The sequence below is a fragment of the Rissa tridactyla genome, chromosome Z (assembly GCF_028500815.1).
Source record: "Rissa tridactyla isolate bRisTri1 chromosome Z, bRisTri1.patW.cur.20221130, whole genome shotgun sequence".
NCBI lineage: Eukaryota > Metazoa > Chordata > Aves > Charadriiformes > Laridae > Rissa > Rissa tridactyla.
This window is the reverse complement of record NC_071497.1, coordinates 8115717-8138061: the sequence shown is the minus strand read 5'-3', so window position 1 is coordinate 8138061 and position 22345 is coordinate 8115717. Positions and strand designations below refer to the sequence as shown.

Here is a 22345-nt window from a genome sequence, read left to right as displayed (position 1 = left end):
TCCTGCTTTTTCTAATACTCTTAAGCAAATGCTTTGTCTTATTACTTGGCTAATTTCCTTGAAATGTTGAATTGTGGAATGAGGTTTTGTTTAAACAGCTCCAGACCATGCAAGTATTGTGTTAATGTGGATGATGTTAGGAGGAGTAAACTGTGTTCCAGTAAAAATACGGCAATAAAATTTGCAACCTATGATTCTTCTTTGATCATTTAGATTCTTTGGGATTTGATTCCCAGCATTGCAAATTGGGTCAGTAATTGATAGTTCATTGTACTGACATATAATTCATGTTTTTTGGAAAACCACAGCAGAGGCATGACTGCCTCCTGGCTAGGGTGAAAGGACCGATTAGGCAACAGGAACTTTGGATCACTGAACTGGTTCTTCGTGCTGGGCTCTCACACTCTTGGCAGAGTCCAAAGTCAGAGGAGTTTGTAATCCTGGCTCAGCTGCTTGTGCACCAACAGTAAGGACTGGTAGAAAGCAGTATCAAAGGGGAGGACGGTAGAAAATGCAGTGCGTAGACCAAAACCAGAAGGAATAAGGAAGGAGCTTTGTTCATTCGCTAGGATTCCTTATAAAATCAGTCGATCAATTGTTTCATACGAGGTGCTGAAAAATTAATGCTGGCGCAGACTGAGAGCATTGGATTCCAACCATGCATGGAGAGAGAGCTTGGATGGAAAGGAGGCGAAACTGCTTAGTCCTTGGACCTGTGATAAAGGCGGGCACGCTTCTTGGAGGCGTCTCCTGCCTGATGCTGCCCGTGGTGTTCGCAGTCCTCCACGCGTCCACGCGCCATGCAGAGGATGTGTGTCGGGAGGGGAGAACACAAGTGGAGGATTGACTCTGAATGAATGGGAGACCCTAACTAGTCTGTGAAATGCAGCTATGAAAAATCAAGCCATAGGAAATAAGACCAACATGGTGCCTGTGTGGGAAACAAATGCCAACTAGTCCACCTGAGTTTGAAATGTGATCTGTCTTTATTTCAATGACAATCCCCTTAATCAAAAGCCTGCATTTCTCGCAATGTCATCAGTACAATAAGACGCTGTCTACTAGTCTACGGAAACAGTTATGTCTCTAGAATGAGTTTTTTGTATGGGAAATCTGCCACAGATGCATTAAAGTATTATTCCATAGAGCTGTAAACCAAGAAACAGTTTATGGTTCAAATCAAATCTGTAAATCCCAACCTAGAATTACTCACCATTAGCTGTGTTAGTGCATGTCATTTTCCAAAATCGATTTTGTTGTTTTGGATTATTTTCTGTGCACTATGTCACAAGTGTTTATCTTGACAGAAACCAAGATACACTCCTCTCTGTCCTAAAATTAACCATTTGAGTTGAAAAATAGCATGTAAGGATGAATTAGTATCATAAACATATGCAAAGTTATTTTTACATGTCTTTTGTTGGGGTAACTGTAGTTCTGTTGGAAGTTTCCATTAAACTTAAAGCTATGGCTGTCCAGATCAGAGGACTTGCTGCAATTAATATTTGTTAAATGCTCCTTTAACATACAAATATATAGAGAAAGGCGTGTTTGATCATTTGGTTTTATTAGATTCTTTTAGTAAGTTTCCAGCAGCACAGAAATTCAAGCCTAAGTGATTAATGTACTGAAACAATGAGCTTTTAAGTGAAAGATTGTCTCAGAAAAGGCTGGTTTAATATTTACCTCTAGACTGTCTTTGGTGTATTCACCCAGAAATATGAGTTCAACTGTATGACAGAGACTGGAAAAGCTGAGAATAAAGACTGTCCTGTCACAGCAGCAAACAGAACGACTCATCTGTTCCTTTCTCTGACAAGACTCTTCAAGGACAAATTTAAGTTGGTGCTTGCTATCTGTATTTTTTGTCTGGTATCCATATAAAATAAATGTCTCTTTTTCCTTCATCTGTTAGTTCCGACTGAACAGTGATATATATGGTATATTTTAAAGGGAGATGTTAATGGCTTTGTTCTTTGATAAGGAGGACACTTTTAAAAGCTCGGGTGCAAGGGAGAGTATAATCTGCGTTTCACCTTTTGAAAATGCCAAATTAAAGGCTGTAAACATTCATTTTACTAGAAACGGTTAGTTGCTGTTACATTCTTCCAGATGGGCTTCAGACCCACCGAGTGGCACAAGAGACAAGCAGGGGCTGATACTGGCTATTGGTAACAACCTCCACGATGCACCGAGCAAGATGCACATAATTCATGACATTAAGTCCTATGCGGGTTTATTTTGACTCTCCTCCGCAGAACAGACCGTGTCTGGCCCAGGTGCAGTATGTTGCAATATTCATTAGTATCGGATGTAAGACTTACGCTGAACAGTGCCACATACCATTCTGGTTTGTAAGCCTTTTTTAACGTCTCTTCCCAAAAATTAGAGATTTAAATTTGAGTGAAACCTAATGACTTTCTGACAATATATGTGGTTTAGTCTCTCAAATAGCCTTGTCTAAGAAAGACCAGAGCACCACTGGTGACAGGAACATTTCACAACAAATTTCAGGATGGGCAGTAAAGGTTGCTAGCTGTTTTGTCTGTCACGAATAGGAAAAGTGCTGTATGTCAGCAAACATAATCAGGCCATTGGTTTATGAACCCAAAGCTGTAGTTTCCCAATGTTTCTTAAAATTAACATGGATGTACATTTAATATGTATCCTTGATTTGGCTGAAAAACATAGCCAGAAAATTCCCAACTGGCTATTCATATAAATAGCTTTATAGACATAGATTATTCCAAGGAGGGTTAGCAAGAACATATCCTCATGAAATTTGCTCAATATCCTCCAATTTAAGATACCATGAGATTCTCAGGCTTTAAAATACACCCTTGGTGCTGCAGAGCTCCCTGAGTAGCTGTCACACAGGGGACAAGTTCAGGAGGTCTGTGGACCGCAGTTATTTCATTGGACTTCTCTTGGAGGTAGGACATTGCAAGATGCGATGACTGCTGGAGCCCAGAGCTGCAAAGGTGGCTGGGCAGTTACTTAGCAAACTGACTTCAAGGCGTGTTGGAAGAGTCTGTTTCCAAATCTCCTGTTTCAGGTTGTTTTATTTTTCCCTTGAATGGTAGGGTTGGAATCTGGCCTTGGAAAATAGTCATTAGTGCAGCATGCATTACTTATCATTGTGGTTTTTTGCAATAACAACAGTCTTACCAGGACTCTTCTCTGTAAGATTTTTCCCGGGAGTCTTTTCAACAGACATCTTGACAAATCTTTGTGCTAGGGTTGCCATACTCCTTGCTGGGTGTGTTTATTCCCAGCATTGGGGTTTTGATTTTATTTTATTTTTTTCAGAAGATACTCTTAGTTTCCTATAGCACAAAGAAGCACTATTAACATAATAACTCAGAAAACCCTTTAGTGATTCTGGGACTGGCTTCTCCATCAAGAGAGTTCACATTTGGAAAGGGTAGCAATACATCATCCATTGGAAGTTCTGCTGGAGTGTGGTGTACATAACCTTTGAAAACTGTTCCTGCCACCAAAAACTGCCTGTTCTGTGGCTGGCCCAGGTCCAGCTTCTCCCAGTTTGGACCCATACTGGGTTTATGCCAGCCAGCTACTGTGTTCCTGTTCCCGTCAGAGGCAGCACTTGGGTTTTGCCATTTGGACTGCTGGACGATGAGGGTGGAAGCAATAAATGAAATGCATGGAGAGGCACAGTGGGAAAATAGGTGGTTTTGGCACTCGCTTGGGACAAGCTGCGTAAGCCACTGCAGCTTAGAGAACATGTGCAACGTGACTATTCTAAACCTGTGCCAATAACAACTTGCTTTTACTACATAGCGTGACATCTGCTCACCTCTCCAGCAGCCACCTTCAGTGTGCCAGTGACAGCCTCTCCGGGAATGTGATTTCTGTCCAAATTTGTATTGCTTTGAGTGGTCCTCAGGAGACGGATACATTTCCCTCCCTCACTTGGGTTTGTAACACTCCGGTTTTTAATCTTCATACACATTAGCATTGAAGTATGGATGGGTGTGATGGTGCTGGTGCAGGCAAAACCGACCAGAGTCCATGGGGCAGCTTCAAGCCTTGTGGAGGCCAGTCAACTCCAGTGGTACAGGAGAGTATCTGTGAGGGAATTTGAATCACCTGGGGTTTTTTGCTTTAAAGAGAAGTCTCTTTGGATTCATTATTCCCTTTATTGATTTAATTCTAGCTGTTCGCCTCATATTGATCTGGACTGCTCACCAGAGACAGTTTCGCTAGAGTTTTTGTCTTTTCAGTCAACGATACAAAGAAAAAAATGCCACACTTTTGAATTAAGCATCATCTGTAAGAAGTGCTTTCTAGGAATGGCTAGTTTTATCAGGCTTTTGTTATCTAATTTGTGATTACTGACATGTAATAAACACACAGAAGTGCTGAGGATGAATGGTTTGGTATGATAAAATAGTAAGTTTCCTTCCTCTGCCCCCAAGGCTTCATTCCTTTTTTGATCCAAACTTCAAAAGAATTGTCCTGAGTGTTCATGTTACCCTATTTTTCATCCCACTCTGTAAAAGAGGGATGGCTATTTTTTCCCCCCTCTCTTTTCTGAAAGTGGTAATACAAGAATCTTACAAGAAGTATATCCTTTCATGATCTTCTGCTGTTTAAAGGCTTGAGAAGGACTCAGTGGGTCTGATAAGGCTCCTGGCAAATTACAAGCTTTCTGACTCTGCTCATTTTTGTAATGCTAGGAACAGCTCTAGGATGCTTACAGGAGGCAAAATAACGTCTTGCTAGTCAAGTTGTGTCTGGGAGCATGAGTATTTCTTTATGCCTTGGTTTTTGCAGCAGCTTTAGTAATCAAATAAGAGTTTTTCTTTGTATCTTGTCTAACAACTCTTTCTCTTTCTTCTGTCTGTTAAGCATTTCCCGTTATGAAGAGAGAGTCGGTTAAATGTGCCTATCTGTTCATTAAACTGTTGTGCAGGGAAGAACAGAAGTAGTTGAAGTCCAAACAGCCTCCCTTTCCGTAGGTTTAGGCATCTTATCTGTAAGCAGCAAATGATGCTATGTCCATCATCTGCTTTTACATTTACTGCATTCTACCCCTTGTGCCCGGGGACAGCTTTGTTTTAATTCATTCCCTAAGCAATCTCCTAGCCTGTAGATTAACACATTACCTTTTTTTGTTGTTGGGATTTTTTTTGGCTAACAGAGGAAAGTTGTGGGTTTTTTTTTTTTAAAATAATGCAGCAATTGTCACTACCCAGAGTCATTAATGGTAGTTTTATCAAAGTCTCAGTTGTTCTTCTTATACTGTGCTGATTTATTTATGGTTTGTCCACACCTCCTCTTTGCTGGAGGGGAGCAGATGTAACATAGATAGTGTAGATGACTCTTTAACACTCCTAGATCCAGAACTGGGATTTCCTTCTGCAGTCATTCCTGCCTAGTTTACGCATCTCTGCCAGATCTCCATCACATCATCTTGGTCCCTTACGTGGCCCTGTGCTGTACTCTATTTCACAAAGTTTTACTGTGCCTGGCCCCATGGTGAAAGGGAAAATCTTGTTTCCCTCTTGCATAGAATTAATACACAAATCAAAATGGAGTATTTTTTCGTCTGAATTTGACTTCATGCATCTTTATTTGTGGCTGTCTACTCACTGGCGGCTCTGCAAGAAGCTCAACTCCCGTTCAGGTTCACTATTGATTGCCGGTTGCTGTTTCATGGAATATTTGGAAGAAGTGGGTAAAGTAATCTGTCTTGTGTGAGAGATCTGCGTCCTGGTGCATCCAGTCAACATTCAGGATGATTTTCATCATCATGGGGAGCTTCAGCTGAGGAGCTGAAGACTAAGTTGAGGTACAGAGTTCAAGGGGCGTCTGGACAACAGTCAGTTGTATGGTTTAGTTTTAGGTAGTCCTGCGAGGAGCAGGGATTTGGACTCGATCATCCTTATGGGTCCTTTCCAACTTGAGATATTCTATGGTTCTGTAGACCCAATGGCACCTTCCTGCCAGCACTGTGGAGCCAACTCTACTGAGCATTAGAGGAAACGCACATTAGATGCCATATTGTCAGTGCCACTGTCCATGCCATACTTGACTTTCAAACAGATAGGACGTAGAATGCACCTTGTTTTGGCAGTCCAGTGTTTTTTATAATCAGAAAGTTTGTGCGACTTGGAAGTGTGTGTGTAGGGCATTAGCATCAGTGCTACTTTTGCAAGCAGCTGTAGGACAATTTTGAGCAGAATATGTTCTACTGAGAAATGTCAGTATTCAGGCTAAACCTAATGACTCATTATTATTTTATATTATTTCATTGTTTCCTCCACAATGGAACATGTCTCTAGCCTAGAAAAACAGAAACAATTGATAAAATTTAAATGAACACGCTTCCTAGACCTCTGGAATCTCTCGCGCCCCACCCCACCAAGGGCCTCAAGGCCCTTGTCGTATTTTTTCACTGGTAATATCCAAGAGTGCAAGACAGGTCCCTTCCTGAAGAATCACTGTGACATGACATATAATTTTATTGGTGCTCTATCTAGTGTTTCAGTGTTCTGCATTTAAATGGTCTGTTTCCTTAGTCTCATTGCATTCTCAACAGAAAATGGCTTGCAGTCTTTTTCTTCTAAAATAAAGAAAGCGTAAACTCTAAAGAATTACATTAAGCTTGAAACCTGACAGTTTGACAGTACCAAGCCCTCACCATAATTGCTTTCATTGGTTCCCACCAGATTTAGAATGAGCTTTTATTACTGTTGCGTGAATATCTTATTACAATTAGCAATACCGCGTATGAAAAGGTAGAATGGATTCCACTTCTCTTAGGAGCTGGTGGAAAGCTGGTCGATAAATTATTTTAAAAGTGATGTTGGTTATTAAACAGCCACACAGTTAAACAGCCTTTTCAGTTTGCTGCTTTGTTCCAAATATCCATCTTGTATCGTGATTTTTGCAGGGATCAATATCAATTATTTTATTGTTTCATTAATGTTTCCTTAAAATGTTCTCATAGTAAAAAAAAAAGGTTAATAGAATCAATATATCAGCGCCTATTAATTTCTATATTGATTCTGTTCTATGCTTTACAGTAAGACAAACATTTATAACGAATGCTATGTACCTGACAGAACAGTGCAGAAGCAATTACGTACAAGGTGAACACACAAATATCACTATTGAAACCTAACCAGTGAGTAGCATGGGCTTTGGGTTTCTTTCCTTGCTTCTGGATTGTGTCAAAACCGAATAGCACACACAACTAGGACAGGCTTGCTTGTTTGGGGTTTGTTCTGTCATTAGTTTTGAAATATAAAAAGCAATAAGATGGCCGTATAATTTGGCCTACTGTCTTGCTAGGGAGTCCAGACATGTCTGGGGAAAAAAGTGACACAGACACAATTTGACTAGGTTAAAAATACAGTCCACTGACCTCCTGCTATGTCTTGGGAGGCTGATGTCGATGTGTTGTGTACAAAGAACCTACACAAAGCAAAATAAAGCCAGTGGGAAACTCCCATCTTTTATGACCAGACCTATAATCTTTAACAGGCGAGAGTATATATGTGTACGTACAATACAGTCAGTTGTTATGCTACATATTGTTAGTAATAAAACTCTTTGGAAGATTCGCTGGGGGATTAGGAGGGCTGCGTGCCAGCAATGTCATGGAGGGAGCTGCAGCCTGCCCTGCGCTGTGCTGGAACAAGTGAAAGCGGGAACTCGTCGCCCCTGAGATGGGTTCTCAGAGCTAAAGAGCTTTGGTAATTCCATGTGTGATTGATTAAAAAGTGGCAATGACTTAGTCTAACTCTGCCCTGAAAGAAGATGATTTTATTAAAGGGAGAGCTAAGCGAAGCTTGAACTGAAAATCCAGGCTGCAGACTGAATTCTGAAAAATTCTTCTTTATTTTTCCGAATGATACCAGAAATGCTTTCTGTCTGCCAGATTTATTGGGAAACTTTCAAGCAACCATTTTTATTTATAGCAGTGCTTAAAAAAAAAAAAAAAGGCTCTTTAAATGACTAGGTCTTTTAAATTGTTTGCATCCATTTGTACGAGCTGAACTGCTCGTTCCGATCACGAGAATTTATGCCAGGGCTCAGGCAGTTAGGTGCTATGTTCCAGGTGGAAACTCCTCTCTGTCTTGCTCTTTCACTTTCTCTCCATTTCTCTTTTGCAAAGATGCCTGTCTCAGACAGAATCAAGATTCAAAATGTTAAAACTGTCACAGTCTTAATTAACCAAAGACAAGTTGGACTGTTGGACTATAAACCTACTATCGATTCTTATTTTTTCCCTGGAAATTAAAAACTGGAGACGTCAGGCAAGGAGGTGCACTTGAAAAATGTGCATTACTCTTTTCCTGTTTCCCAGTACTCTAGCATGGATAAAACGAGACGGGTTTCCAATAAGTGGACCTGTTACCAATAACCCAAGATGCAGGTGTAATTGCATTTTCCGTGATTCAGTACAGCACAGTGGGTTGTTTTACACAGGCAGCATCTGTTTCACATGTACACCGTGATTATTCTGCTCTGATTGACATCCGCCTTCTCCTAATAAAGTCCCAGTTGCCCACCTGTATGGTGCTCCCTTTTCTCTTAATGCATTTGTAAGATAAAAAAATCCTTTGGAGCGCTGTGCTGAAACTCACAAAAAGGCAAACTATGTGAATTTGTTGATGATGCGGCACCAGCACAATTATCAAGGCTCTCTGCGGATTAAAATTTCATAAAGTTTGTGGTTTGGGTGCTGGTTTGAACCAGACCAGTACAAGAAAATTTTGGTGGAGGTGCTTCAGTTGTATACTAACATACCACAACTGAAGATAAAATCTGGCTTAGGCCATGGAACTGAAACAGCTTTGTAAAGAAAATTATTGTACATTGGTATTCCATCAATTCTGTCATGTTTTTTTCCCTGTTAATTCTGTTCTGTGTTTTCTGCTGTCTTTTTCCTATTCATGTGTATTACCTGTGGAGCTCCTTCAGGATTTTGGGAATATTAGAAGTTTCCATGGGCTTACTGGGGGACAGGGCCATTTGGTGAAAGAGGAATGTGCTGAATATTACTGAATACACAAACATTAACCTTGGCGTAGGAAGCCTCTGAGCTGCAAATGGATGGAGACCGAAAAAGCCCTCTGTACTCTTTGAAGAGCATCTGCTCTTGGCCGCGGTTGGAGAAGGGGTTCTGGGCTACCTTGGGCTGACCTAGGACAACTGTTCCCACACTGTAGTCACCTGGTAAATTGTCTTTTTTATTACCTGTTTTAAATTGGCCTGACATGGCTTGTTTCTTCTTTGCAAGAAGGCACCGATTTCAGCCCAATGCAGGTCACAGTGACCAAAATTGCTGAATGTGTTTTTTAGTTATGCTACGCATGGAATAAAGCTTGCAGGTGTCCGTGCCTAGTGCCAAGTGAGACAGGTGCTGAGCGGGCTTGGAGTGTAACATGTAAGGTGATCTCTCCAAGCACGGGTGGTGAGCACGGGGGCATGGCGGCCCGGAGGAGCTTGGCTGTCTGACACCAGTATTGCACGTTCTCTGGGTTGCTTTTGTGCGCCTGGTCAGTGCTACTGATGAGCCTGAAGTCCATCTGAGGTGTTGCTCTTGATTTTCTGGTTGACTAAGCGTCTCTGAAAGCCTGGAGCCTGAGGAGAAACATCTGGCAGAGGGACTTGGGGTGCACGGGTTCCCTTAAACTGTGCCTATATTTGTGGAGAGGTAGTAATTGGAAATTTCCATTTAAAATACATGGTTGGCTGCTGTCTTTCAGTTTGCCATGCTCATTAATTCATGTCTTGTAACTCCTGTCAGTTAGTTGTCTCGATTCCTATCTCAAAACCAAGGTGGGTGGCCTGCTAATGCAGGGACAGGTCTTGACTGGTGGCCGTTCAGGGCTCCCCTCCCTTCCACCTTTGGGGACAGATCTGCAGCAATCGGGAACAGTCACAGCCAGCTGGGGTGTGACTGGTGACGGTTTAGCACCAGTCAAGTCTCTGACATTCATTACCATAATGCTGGGGGAGGTCCATGCATGCTGAGTGTCCCTTGAGTGTCCCTTGATCCTGGTACAACGTGTATGCAAACTATTCTGCCAGAAGAGGAAATCTCTGAAATTTAAAGGCTAAAGAATCTTCCTGAGAATTTCACCATTTGTGGAAACAAAAAGTAGAGAGGCTCACTAGGAATAAAAACCTGCTTTACATAAGAACTTTTGTGAAAGAAACACAGAGGACTAGTCCCGTCCTTTTGGTTACTTGGGGGTTTGTTGTTTTTGGAGGTAATACAACCTTTCTGAAAAATCTTACAGTCTAGACTCTTTTGCAGCATTTACCCAACAAGTAATGACTTGGCTATTTGGTCTATTGTTAAATGCTACTGGTAAAGTACTTACTGCAGATATTGCTCCTTAGGCAGACCATGAGAGCTCGAATGGTTGGGGTTTGGGAAGTCAAAAAATGACTTTCGAAGCCTGTTATATAGGCTGTCTTACAGCACTTGCATCATGAGCTGTAGATGATTCCTGCTTCGTATAATAACAGCAAATACGTTTCCAAAGTGGCTTCTTTACTCCACCGAATAAACATTTTGGTAGATGGCCTCTCTGAAGGGAAGATTGTTAAAGCATCTTAACCCCATGTCCAGAGTAAAAAGAAGTATTACCAGCAAGTTAAGAAGTTCAGGAGTCAGAGATGGGCTCTTTTGCCCACATTCGTTTGCTTTATGCACCCCAAAGTAAGGGATAGGGTTGGGATTAGGTGGACAAAGTCATCATCTGTTCTCTACCTCGGGTGAGGAGGTGTCTCAAGGATGGGTAAGGTATAATGAAAAAGCAGCGGAAAAAAACTTCAAATTTAGCCGGAAGACACTGGCTGTTGCAGTGTCCAGCTCTGTTCTGTCTCAGCCAACTGCACCTATTCTTACTTTTTCCCTTGTGTTTTCAAAGGGCTGGATGTGCTGTCCCCCCTTCTTTTTTTTTTTCTTTTTTCTTTCTTTATTTCAAAACTGGTGTTTGAACATGTTTCAGCTCTCACAGGTGTCACCGTAGGCAGGGACTAGATCTTAAATATCAAAGGTTTGATATTATATCAGAAAAGTATGAATGAATTCAGATCTACAGCTGGGAAGGGGGCAGGAGGAACCTAGGAGGGGCTGAATGGGAGTTAAGAGCAGAAAGAAAAGCACAATTCTCAGTACTAAAACAACTTTATATTCAATAGAGACCTAACAGAGACATATTAAAGACGAAAAAAAGCTTGATATACTTTATCTGCTCTAATTTAACTTTAAATTGAAACCTGCTCCCAGTTTATTCAATTCACTGCTCCCAGGTTTCGTAAGAACTCGCTGCCGCTCTATCTTTCTAAATGCATTTTGTCGTTTGAAAATATGTCATATCCATATGCTGTACTGATCCAAAGTGGTTTTCTGCAATAAGCTGGTCAAAGTGAATGATCGAAAACCTGCTGAGCAGATCTGTGGATAACAGGTAACCTGGGCAGTAACAGGTTTCTGATGGTGCCCAGGTATATGTTTACAAGTTGTTCAAGGGAGGACGAATTTGCTTAATTCAGTTATAGGAGTTTTTAAAAGATCATTTTTAGGATTATGTTCATGCATTCTCCTGCATCCCTCTGACGAGAGGATAGTTTTAGATATACCTAGTAATTCAGTAGAGATATCAGAGTACCCTAGTCTAGTATTAAAAGGGAACTTTTCATGATGTGAACGCGAGACTAACCCATTTTTCGTTAAGAATAGTTTTAATTGTATTAATTTGTGAAGTTGTGTGTTTCATTCTGGGTTTCAGCCTTAACTTGAAGCAAGTGCTTAGCTCCTGTTGAAGTCATTAGGATTTAAACAGCCACTCAGAGCCGCCGTACTGGAAAGGAGTGGAAAAGGCGTGGAATATCTGTAGCACAATCTAGGTTCTAGGGTTGCTGGATTCTCCTCCAGATAAGTGCTCTTATTTTTGTGATATGTTTCGATGTGGGTTTGCGGTTGTAGCTGCTATCTGCAGGCTTCAGGTTTTAATAGGGAGAACCCGTCCCTCCAGGCTCCACCACCACGTGATGACTGCAACAGCCCTCTCCACCCCTTCCATCCTCGGTGACAACAGGCGGAGGAGCACGAGGACACACATTTCCTACCCGAGAAATTGGTTCAGGGATTTTTATTTGCCCCCTTGGGTCGCCGGCTACTGTTTATGGTCACCCTGAGGGGATAAGAAAGGGTTAGGGAGGGAGAGCAGCTCCGAGGTTTGACAGCCTGGAAAAGGGTTATGACACAATTTAGGCAGTGCTGGTGTTATATAAATGTATATGTGATAAACAGTGCTAAACGACTATGAGAAATGGCTTCTAGCATTTGCCAATAAATTTGCAATGTGCTGGATTTATGAAGGACCTTGACAAAATTCCTAAACAAACTAAGTTTTCCTTTACTGTGTACTCTTGTAGTTATGATTAAGAGATTTGTCTTTTTTTCCCAGTGAAGGCAGTGGTGCTAGTATGTTCCTCAAAGTGAATGTGGTCTAGTTTATTTAAGCAAGAAGGAGTTTAAGTGGAAATGAGCCACAGAAATGTGTGCCACTTGCCTAAAACAAACATGGTTTAGGCTTTTCCTTATAAGTGGCATCTATTATTACATTTTTAAGTAGGTCTTTGTTAGTAAGCATCTGCAAGTGCATTTGATCAGACGAAAAGATCCAAGACTATATTTATACTACTAAAACGGAATGTTCTTTTTAAATAAGGACCAGCCCCTATGCCAACTGAAGTTAATTGGGAATTTGCAACTGAACGGATACAAGTCCCTAAAAAAGTGCTGTCAGTGTTGTTCGTTTACATGACGTGTTGTCTGTGCAGCCATTTTAGACATTACGTACAGTTTTCTGAGGATCTTTAGACCATCTGTTTCGTAGGACTAAATAAGTAGTGTGGATGATTAATAATGCGGAGGACTGATCCAGCCCCGTCATTGGAAGTTAGATCAATATTAAAAGTTATATCAGTAAGATATATACCAGTATCTTCTCAGTGTAGCAGATTTGTGTGCCAGCTTGTTCTTGCTGCAGTCACTGTGTCAATGTCTGTGATCTTTAAGGGATTTCCAGTTCACTTTTCTCCCTCTGAAGGGTTCCAGGGATATGTAAAGAAAAAAAAAAGCACTTACATAAGCATAAATCAAAATTATCCCCTATTTGATAGTTTCTAGTCCTAGAGAACAGAGTGGCGCTTCCAGGAGCTTAAGACAGTGTTTAGCAATTGTCCTGTTTTTTTGAAGTTTTGCTTTAAGTTTTGTTTGTTGAGGGGATTCCAGACTTACCTGACTGCGCGGTGGTTGTGATGAATGCAGGTGCTGCTGCAGCTTGGCTTTCAGCCAGAGGTGGAAGCGTATTAAGGAACATTGATTCCCTGGCTGAACATTAAATTTGTCATTGCTGCATTGAAAGTATTCTTCATTAACTGTGTAATTGAACGAGCTTATTATTATTGTTATTATCTGTCTGCTGACCTTAACTGAGACTAGACTATTTGCTTAATACACCGGGTGTAGGAAAATACCACACATGGAAAGTTCTCTAAGAGGGATGGAGCCACTACCCCTTCAGCTAGAAATCGTTCTTTTCAGCTATTTCTTGAGGTTTTTTCTCTAGCCTCTGTAAATTTGTGTTGGGGCCAGGTACAGCTTGGGCTCTGATGATCTCTGACACCATTGCTCTCTTCAGATGATTGAAATTGGCAGAAAAAAATTTGGTTTCTTCACTAACGTAACTTATGGAAAAGTCCAACAACTGTAATTTCAGATCATGAAGGTGATTGTACCCAGCAATTTCATCATGACTGGCTGGGGTTTACATTTTGCAAGTTCAATTAGAAATATATTGGTTTGTTTTCATATTATTTCTAGGAATAAATGCCAGAGTAGACTATATCTGGAAGCTGAATACTCGTAATACTGCCAAAACCTAAATTAAATGATTGAGTTTCATTTTCCATTTTAAATTGAATTAAAAAGAAAAATACCTTTATAATTTACCTTATATTTTAGTCATTGTAGCATTTCTGTAAAAGGGAGTATCATCACATTTTTAGTTGGATGCAGTTTCAATTTAGTCTCCTTACATTTTTAATATTCAACTTTAAAGAGGTCTACCCGTGCATAGTGCTCTTGATGCATCTATTAATGTAAGAGGCTTTTCCTCCTCCTCCATTACACCGTTTTGTTTTCTTTTCATGGTTGAACTTTCCTACTTTTGGCCAGTAGCCATAGGCAGTCAATACGATGTCTCCCAAGAGCTCACACCATGGGGCATCGGTTATTCAAGGCCAAGGTTTTATGCATAGCCAGGAGCTTTACTCAAAGCTCCTTTCATAATCCTTCCGTAATAAGGATGGCTGATGAGTACCTTTCTTCTGAGGACTTTCTGTGAAGATGATGTTTATACATCCAAGACAGCGGATTGCTGATAAATCAAAGAATCCAAGTTTTTCTCTTGGGACTGACTAAAAGTACCGTCTCCGGAGCACAGATGTCAGTCTGAGCTTTTGCCCCGTCAGTGGCAATACAAGCGTTCATTAGTGGTTGAGGTGCCTCACCTGAGTTCCTATGTTAATGCTGCAATGACCAACAATTCTCTGTTTATGGGATGCTGCTGCCACCTATTTTTATGATACCGAAGAAAGTATATATCAGATTATATCCTTTGTTAATATCTACTCACGGTATTAAGCCTTCAATTTTTTCAGATAAATGACAAAAATGAACCATTAAACCAAGCTAAGGAAAGATAGACACACTGAGAAATTCAGCCTCTTCCTAAAACACTGCTACACATCTTCTGGGAGGGCTGAAATGTCATCTCTTAGTAAAATGACAGTTTTTGATTGGAACCGATTATTTTAATTACCAAGAAAAGAGAAAAATAATGTAATGATACAAGGACACAAGTCTGCCTCCTAGATTACTCAAGTTTCTTGGGAAACTTGTATAGCTTTGTTAATTTACAAGGGTATTTCTCTCTTCAGATCCCATGAGACTTGCTCGAGAACAAAAACTTGAGTAAAATTGTAACCACAGCGTGCCAGGCTGGCTATACAAGCATAGCTAAATGTGAGAACCTTTCATCTTTCCAGCAAGAAGTACTGAAGATGAGCAGTTGTGCTGATGTTGCAGCCTCTGACCTGATTTTCCTTCCGCACAGCTACAACTTGTTTGATCGTTGAGCCACTAGGAAGCTCTTTTTAATCATCAGTCACCTAGGGGATTATTTTCTGCTTTGTACTACTTCAAAAACATTCTCTCATGGAACTGTTGCAGCAGGAACAGTGTTGTGCAGGTCTTCTCTGGGGTCTGGGTGAACTCATCACAAGAAACAAATGGGAGTGGTCCATCTGTCCTACTGCAAAAGAAGGTGTTGCGTTTTCTCCCAAGCTATCCGAAGCCATCACCATGCATGGCTTTGAGTTTCTGTGCTGTTTAGTTAAGCGCTAAAGTGTTGCGTGTCTTCTGTTTCTTATGGCTCTTACTCAGCTGTGGAAAGAAATACCAAGTAATGTAACCACTTTCTTCCAAATCTTGGGCCAGAATCTCAGCTGGTGTAAGTCAGCAGAGCTCCACGGACATTATTAGTGCTCCAGTGATTCACACCAGCTGTGGATTTGGTTTTCTGTCTCAATTTATCAAGGGCTTAAACTAAATGTCAGGAAATATGAAACGATCTCTTATAATCAGCAGTTCTCCACATGTGTTAATGGAGTTTAAGTTTACCAAAAGGCAAGACTTCAAAAAGTGATCCAACAGAAGAATAAACTTTCAAGAAGAATGCCTTACTTACAGGCTTTTTGGCAAGAAAGGACTATACAACTCACTGCAATTTAAAGAAATTAACTCAGTTGTGCATCAGGATATGGTAATACAGCTTCAGTGAGAATCCAAGATTCAAAATAATTTCACAGTACAAAGCAAGCTGTTGGCATTCAGTGAATAATTGTCATACAAATAGGAATCATCAAGTCTTAAAACCAAAATTAAGTTGCTTATGAACTCCATGTAAAAAGCCTAATGCTTCCGCTTTGCAAGTGTAGGTGGGTTTATTCAGAGGCATGGTACTACAGCTTTCTGAGATTAAATGAGGACCATGTTGTTACAAGAACACAGAAGCTTAATAGTTCTATCTGTGTAATGTTAAAACTCAACAGTGATTTGGCTTATAGATGTGATCTCATGTACAGTGTTGAAAACAGTTATTTTAGCCAATGAATCACAGAATCATAGAATTGTAGGGTTGGAGGGGACCTCTGGAGATCATCTAGTCCAAGCCCCTGCCAGGGCAGGGTCACCCAGAGCAGGTTGCACAGGAACTTGTGCAGGCAGGTTTGGAATGTCTCCAGAGACGGAGACTCCACCACCTCTCTGGGCAGCCTGTGCCAGGGCTCTGCCACTCTCAGGGTAAAGAAGTTCCTCCTCATGTTTAGGTGGAACTTCCTGTGCTCAAGTTTGTGCCCGTTACCTCTTGTCCTGTCACTGGGCACCACTGAAAAGATCCTGGCCCCATCCTTCTGACACCCACCCTTTAAGTATTTATAAGTGCTGATAAGGTCCCCCCTCAGTCATCTTTTTTCCAGACTGAAGAGACCCAAATCCCTCAGCCTTTCCTCATAAGAGAGGTGTTCCAGTCCCCTCAGCATCTTGGTAGCCCTTTGCTGCACCCTCTCCAGCAGTTCCCTGTCCTTCTTGAACCGGGGAGCCCAGAACTGGACACACTACTCCAGACATGGCCTCACCAAGGCAGAGCAGAGGGGGAGGATGACCTCCCTCCACCTGCTGGCCACACTCTTCTTGATGCACCCCAGGATGCCATTGGCCTTCTTGGCCACAAGGGTACATTGCTGGCTCATGGTCATCCTGTTGTCCCCCAGGACTCCCAGGTCTCTTTCCACCGAGCTGCTCTCCAGCAGGTCAGCCCCCAACCTGTCCTGGTGCAGGGGGTTATTCCTCCCCAGGTGCAGCACCCTGCACTTGCCCTTGTTGAATTTCATAAGGTTCCTCTTTGCCCAACTCTCCAGCCTGTCCAGGTCTCTCTGTATGGCGGCACAGCCTTCTGCTGTCAGTCACCCCCCCCAGCTTTGTGTCATCGGCAAAGTTGCTGAGGGTGCACTCCATCCCTTCATCCAGGTTGTCATGAGGATAAAATTATTGCTTAGGTGCTGTCAGGCTAACTTTTCAAAATCAGAAAATTCTGGAATAGGTGAAACCTCGAAGTCAACAAATGTGGAGTCTCAGAAGTCTTTTAGTCTTTTTCCTAGTCTTATATGCCTATATGGCATATGAGGATACGCTCCAAAAAAAACTTGCAGTACCTGAAATAGCCTGTGTTGGTACAGAGGTCTTCACAGCCTAATTTATCTGCTGATGAGACCTTTCAGAATTAATTAAAATATCATTGTGTGGCTCCACACTGTGTGATTTATGTATGTTCTCACTGGAGACTTAATGCTTTAGACAGACCTAGAAAGGTAAAAGGAAAACACACCTTCAGTAGTAAACTTGAACACCACACCATGTTGGGCTATGATGTTTGTATTTAAAAAAAAATCAGGGTGCAAGTAAGTCGATTGCTAGCAATCAGAACAGCATGGGGTGATCTGATCCTGCTGACCAGAGGGCATTGTCCAAGGGTCCGATTCTGGTAGGTCTGTTTCACAGTTAGTCCAGGTGACATTTGATGAGACACACACCTGTCTAGATGTCACTGCATGCCAAAAGGAAAAAAAAAATGCTTGGACACAATTTATTCAGACCTGAAGGGAAGCGTTTTGGAAGAGTTCACAGAGAATACTAGTTAAACTTCCAGAAAAAGTAATTATCGTAATCTGAATATACCAGTACGTTGAATTTAAAGTGGTTTGCAGAACTGGAGTGATGGATAGAGTGCTGAGGAAAGCCTTCTGAATACTGTAGAGCTCTTAGGAAGTGACGGCATCCAAGACTCAGCATTTACTGGGTTTCTGCTGATTCCCCAGGAGCACGGGGGTGGCTCCACCTCGAAATGAAAACTATTCCCCAGGTCCACCACAGGAAACATTGCAGTGAGAGCTCGGAACCTCCAAGGGCTTGACAGACTCGAAGTGTGAGAGGCCATGAGTCACGCAGTGGCTGGGGTTTTAGGAAGCTCATTGTATTTTGAAGGTTGCACTGTTCTATAGAGACTTCTGCTCCCTGGAAATTTCTGGGTAGAAGTTCTGTAAAACTTGGTTCTGAATCTGTTTGAAACCAAATTTTAAAAGAAAAAAAAATGCTGAATTTCACTAATTATATTGGCTCTACAACATGGAGCAGTTGAAGGCAAATGCTTGAATTAGTCTGAAAATTAAGATTGCTTTTGCATGCCTCATTGCACTGAGCCCTCATATGGCAGCATTTGAGAGTAACACTTTCCATCACTTCTGTCTAGTTCTTCCCATCCTAGTGGCTGATGTGTTGGCCTTTGTAATACAAGAATTTTTCAACTTCTGTCAGGATTACAGCAATGGAATATACCTGGGCATGAAGCCATCAACCCTTATGAAACTCCAGCCAGTCCCAAATCCTACAATAGAAGCACATCAAGTCTTCTCCCTGCTTCCTACACCGATTCCGTACAGCAATCTGTGCCAAGATGAAGAGTTTTCAAAGCAGCTAGTGATATTGACCTGGAGTGTCACATCACCGAGAACTCCCATATCTGTGATTGATAATTCTCCTCCTGAAGCTCACAAAAGTAAAGTAGCCTGTACAGGATTCAAAGATTTTTTGTGGATTCAGCCTATACATATAAAATGAATTTTTATAGGGAAAGGAAGCTGATAGAATTCAAATGCCACTGTTTTTTGGGAACACAAGATACCTTGCCTTCCTAGGCATAAGCACAGAGCTGTCTTTACCAGAATGGTGTCTTGGAGAGGAAGGAGAAACACTGAACATGGCTCTTGGCATGTACAAGGGGTATTTAAATGATCTATGTTGATGAGAACAGTCAAAGGAGTGTGAAATAGGACTGGTTGATGCAGAATAGCATGTTATTCACTATAATGGATGTCTTAATTCAGGCATGAAGTGTTCAGGTAGGACTCTGTGGTGTCCAGCTATCTGAGGACTAACCTACATGTATCAGTGGATTATGAGTAATTCTATTTCTGTACTGTTATAGCAAATGTAAAATTAACATACATACAGGGGAAGGCAGGGGAATTGCAAGTCCCTGAATGCCTGGATTCATGTATCAGGCAAGGATTTTTGCGTTTGCCTTTGTTTTCTGCTCTACTGTTTGGAGAGAGGCTTGCGCCTCTGGGGTATGGATCTTTGAGACGACTCGGTATGATTCCTCATGTGCCTCCATGCCAAACTGATGGACAACAGACACATGCTTCACGCCAGGGCAAAAATAAAGAGTGGTTAACAGAGCATTGATCTGTGCGGTAGTAGAAAAGCAGATCCTTTGTACGTTTTCTGCATTTGTTCTGCCTCCCTAGCTCTCCACGTGGAAATTGTGGGTGAAGTGGTCATTCTCAGGGTCCTACAAGTTGTAGTAAAATAGCTGAAGCCTTGACATTTATAAGCTGAATTTCATCTGTTTGTTTTGCCACTGCCATCTCAGCAAGTCATTAGGTCTTACAAAAAGTGCTTTTCTCTTACATGTAACCTTAACAAAAAGCTCAAAATACATTATTAAGTGGTTACCTTGGCAGCGTATACATTAGAATTGTTTATATCTGTATCTAAATTTGTTTCAAATCTCTTTGCTTCGTATTTCCAGACCTGATCTGGCCTCACAGAAGACGTCAGCCAAACATTCCCCGGATGTGATGTCTCTCGAGACACTGGAAAACACTTGTGAGCCAGAGAACCTCTTTGATGACATCTAGCTATGTGTTGGCTGAGAAACTGAGAGACTGTCGCTCCTAACAGAGATAAGCTATAAAACTACAAGGCTTCGTTATAGATGCTGAGCCGAAATCTTTGCTCTGAGGTCGTGTTTGGTGGCATATTGCTCGAATCCTCTTGCACTGCACTTGTCCCTCTTCTTCACTATGCAGTTTTAGACCCTTGGCTTGATTTGTGACGGCCTTGAAATCAGTTTAGCCTCTGTGTAGATCTTTTGTCATGTGTATATGGGGAAACAGGGCACCATCATAGCGGTTTTACGTCCTAAGAGTCTCTGACTGCTAATTGTAACCAGGATCAACTGTTTTCCAGGTGTCCCCCAGAGAGTAAGTCAGACATAAAGAAGTCTTAGGGCTGCTGCTGTACTTACCTTATATACTGATCCTTTCCTGAGAAGCTCAGCCTAGATGCAGTCTAGCTAAATCATCTTTGACTTTGATTGAGATATGTTTTTAAAAACTGTTTAGAATGGTATCTTCTGACATGAAGCATCCAAAGAAATGTCCTTTTGCTTTTTACTTGCAGGTGCTCTGCGGCTTTATGCATTGTAAGATGTATTATTGCTTTTGGGATTAAAGAGCCTATAAAGTCAATATTGAACCCATTTTAATGTTCCATAGAAACCCATAGCCTTTAAAATTGTAATTTTTCATACTGCATTGTTTTTCTTAGGGTGATTTCTAAAAAAATAAAATGCATTCTAAAAATACATTAATTTTGTTTTATTTGCTTAGACGCTATTTGCGTAAAGGGGCTAGTTAGCAAAGTGTGTTTATGCATGACCTCTTCCTACCCGAAGCTGGTGCGTTCATGTACATTTAAGGCTTCATCAAAAAAAAGTTAGCAACACGTATTTACCTTCGGTGGTCAAAAGCGTACAGATGTACAAAAAAAAAGTGTACGTCAGGTTTCTGCTTTGCAGTTTTAAGAGCCTGAATAAATTCTCATTTAAGGCAGAGGGAGCCAGTTCTTCTGTCTCAGAAAGGACGTGATCCAACCAGGGTTTTAAACATGCAAGTAATACCATTGAAGTCAGCAGGACTGTGCAACACAGACCTGCTTCTGTGCACTATGGCTTGCAGTGCTCCTTGGAAGCCACTTGGTTTTTTTGAAATGCCAGATTATTTAGGCCCTGATTCTGCCAAAATTCAACCCTGTATTTAACTAAAAGCATCCATGTCAGTATTTGCAGGATCAGGGCCTCATTTTCCAACCTAAGCGAGGCAATATTATATGTAAGCATTCCTTTCTGAAAAACACGGTCGCAGCATTTTAAATTCACAAAGGGCTTTGGGACAATGTTATAAATCACACAGTAAAAACATGAATGGCCAAAATATTTTGCTTGCTACAAAGGCTTTGTGCTTGAGAAATGACAGGACCACAACAGACCTATTCATACACCCATTCATAGACGTTGCCTAATTTTAAATCTTCCAGCGCTGATCTGACAATGCTTTCAGCAAAAGCTTGTGTATAGTTTCAGTTTTAATGTGAAAATGTTCCATGACTTAACCAGAAATAGAAGAGCTTGGTTTAATTGTGCCTGCAGCAGAAAATGGAGGTGAACACCCTGCAAAACTCTGCTTTTAAGAAATTGTTGGTTTCTAATAGTAAAATGTTGTTACATAAATAGGAAATGTTACATGCAGTTGGCAGATGCAATAAAATCTGTCAGAACATTTATTCTTTTATCTTGTTTTCAAGGTTTATAAGCCAGGAGTTGAGCAGAAAATTACGTGGTGGCAAATGCATACTGTGGACTGTGTGAGCACAGGTGTGTCGGCTCGTTAGGGTGGCCAGTTTACAGTCAACTGAGACTGTGTGTATACACAGAGGGACACCTCCTCTCCCCTCAAAGCCTCCTACAATGTGTCAGTCACCACAACCACGTGAGAAGTGTTAGTGAAATGCTCCTTTCTGAAGATTTTTATGAGAATCTGTTGCTTTTCTGCCGATAAGGTTCCATTTTCCAGTTGACTTGGAAGAGGAAAGACGCACCAAAATGAGCACAAATGATTTCTGAGAGCAGAGGCAGGAATGCAGATCTACAGAACATCAGTGAAATTTCTTGATGATGCATATTTGTCCACAGGAAGTGCGGACATACAATTTATCCTCAAACTTGTTCATCCCAATGCTTGGAAATAGACCCAATGGGCTTCATTGACCAAGCCAAGCAAAATCTTTTTCAAACAACTAACCTATGATGTTTGGGAAGGGAACTCAGCAATAATGCCTAATGCCTCATTAACTTTTTTTTTTTTTTTTTTTTTACTCTACCAAGTTAATATGACACTCTGTGCTGCTTGGTAAATCTCCAAGAAAAGCTGGGATCTTTGCTAGCCCTCCGTACTGATGGAGCTCCTGCTGTGGGGGCTTTCCAAAGCTTACAGAGGAGAAGGGTCCCCTCGTGAGTCAATAGACAGTCCTCTTATTCATAAATCA

At 41.3% G+C, this 22345-nt stretch overlaps 1 protein-coding gene across 4 annotated transcripts in view; it reads left to right on the top strand.

Annotated features, from left to right (window-relative positions):
* XRCC4 (X-ray repair cross complementing 4) overlaps positions 1 to 20784 on the top strand; it is a 188459-nt gene extending 167675 nt beyond the window's left edge. For all 4 annotated transcript variants that reach the window (XM_054186515.1, XM_054186514.1, XM_054186513.1 and 1 more), the window contains exon 8: positions 19770 to 20784. In XM_054186515.1, coding sequence (XP_054042490.1) covers positions 19770 to 19878 — 109 coding nt within the window. In that variant the 3' untranslated portion in view covers positions 19879 to 20784. The remainder of the gene's footprint in view (positions 1 to 19769) is intronic.
* The last annotated feature ends 1561 nt before the right edge of the window (positions 20785 to 22345 follow it).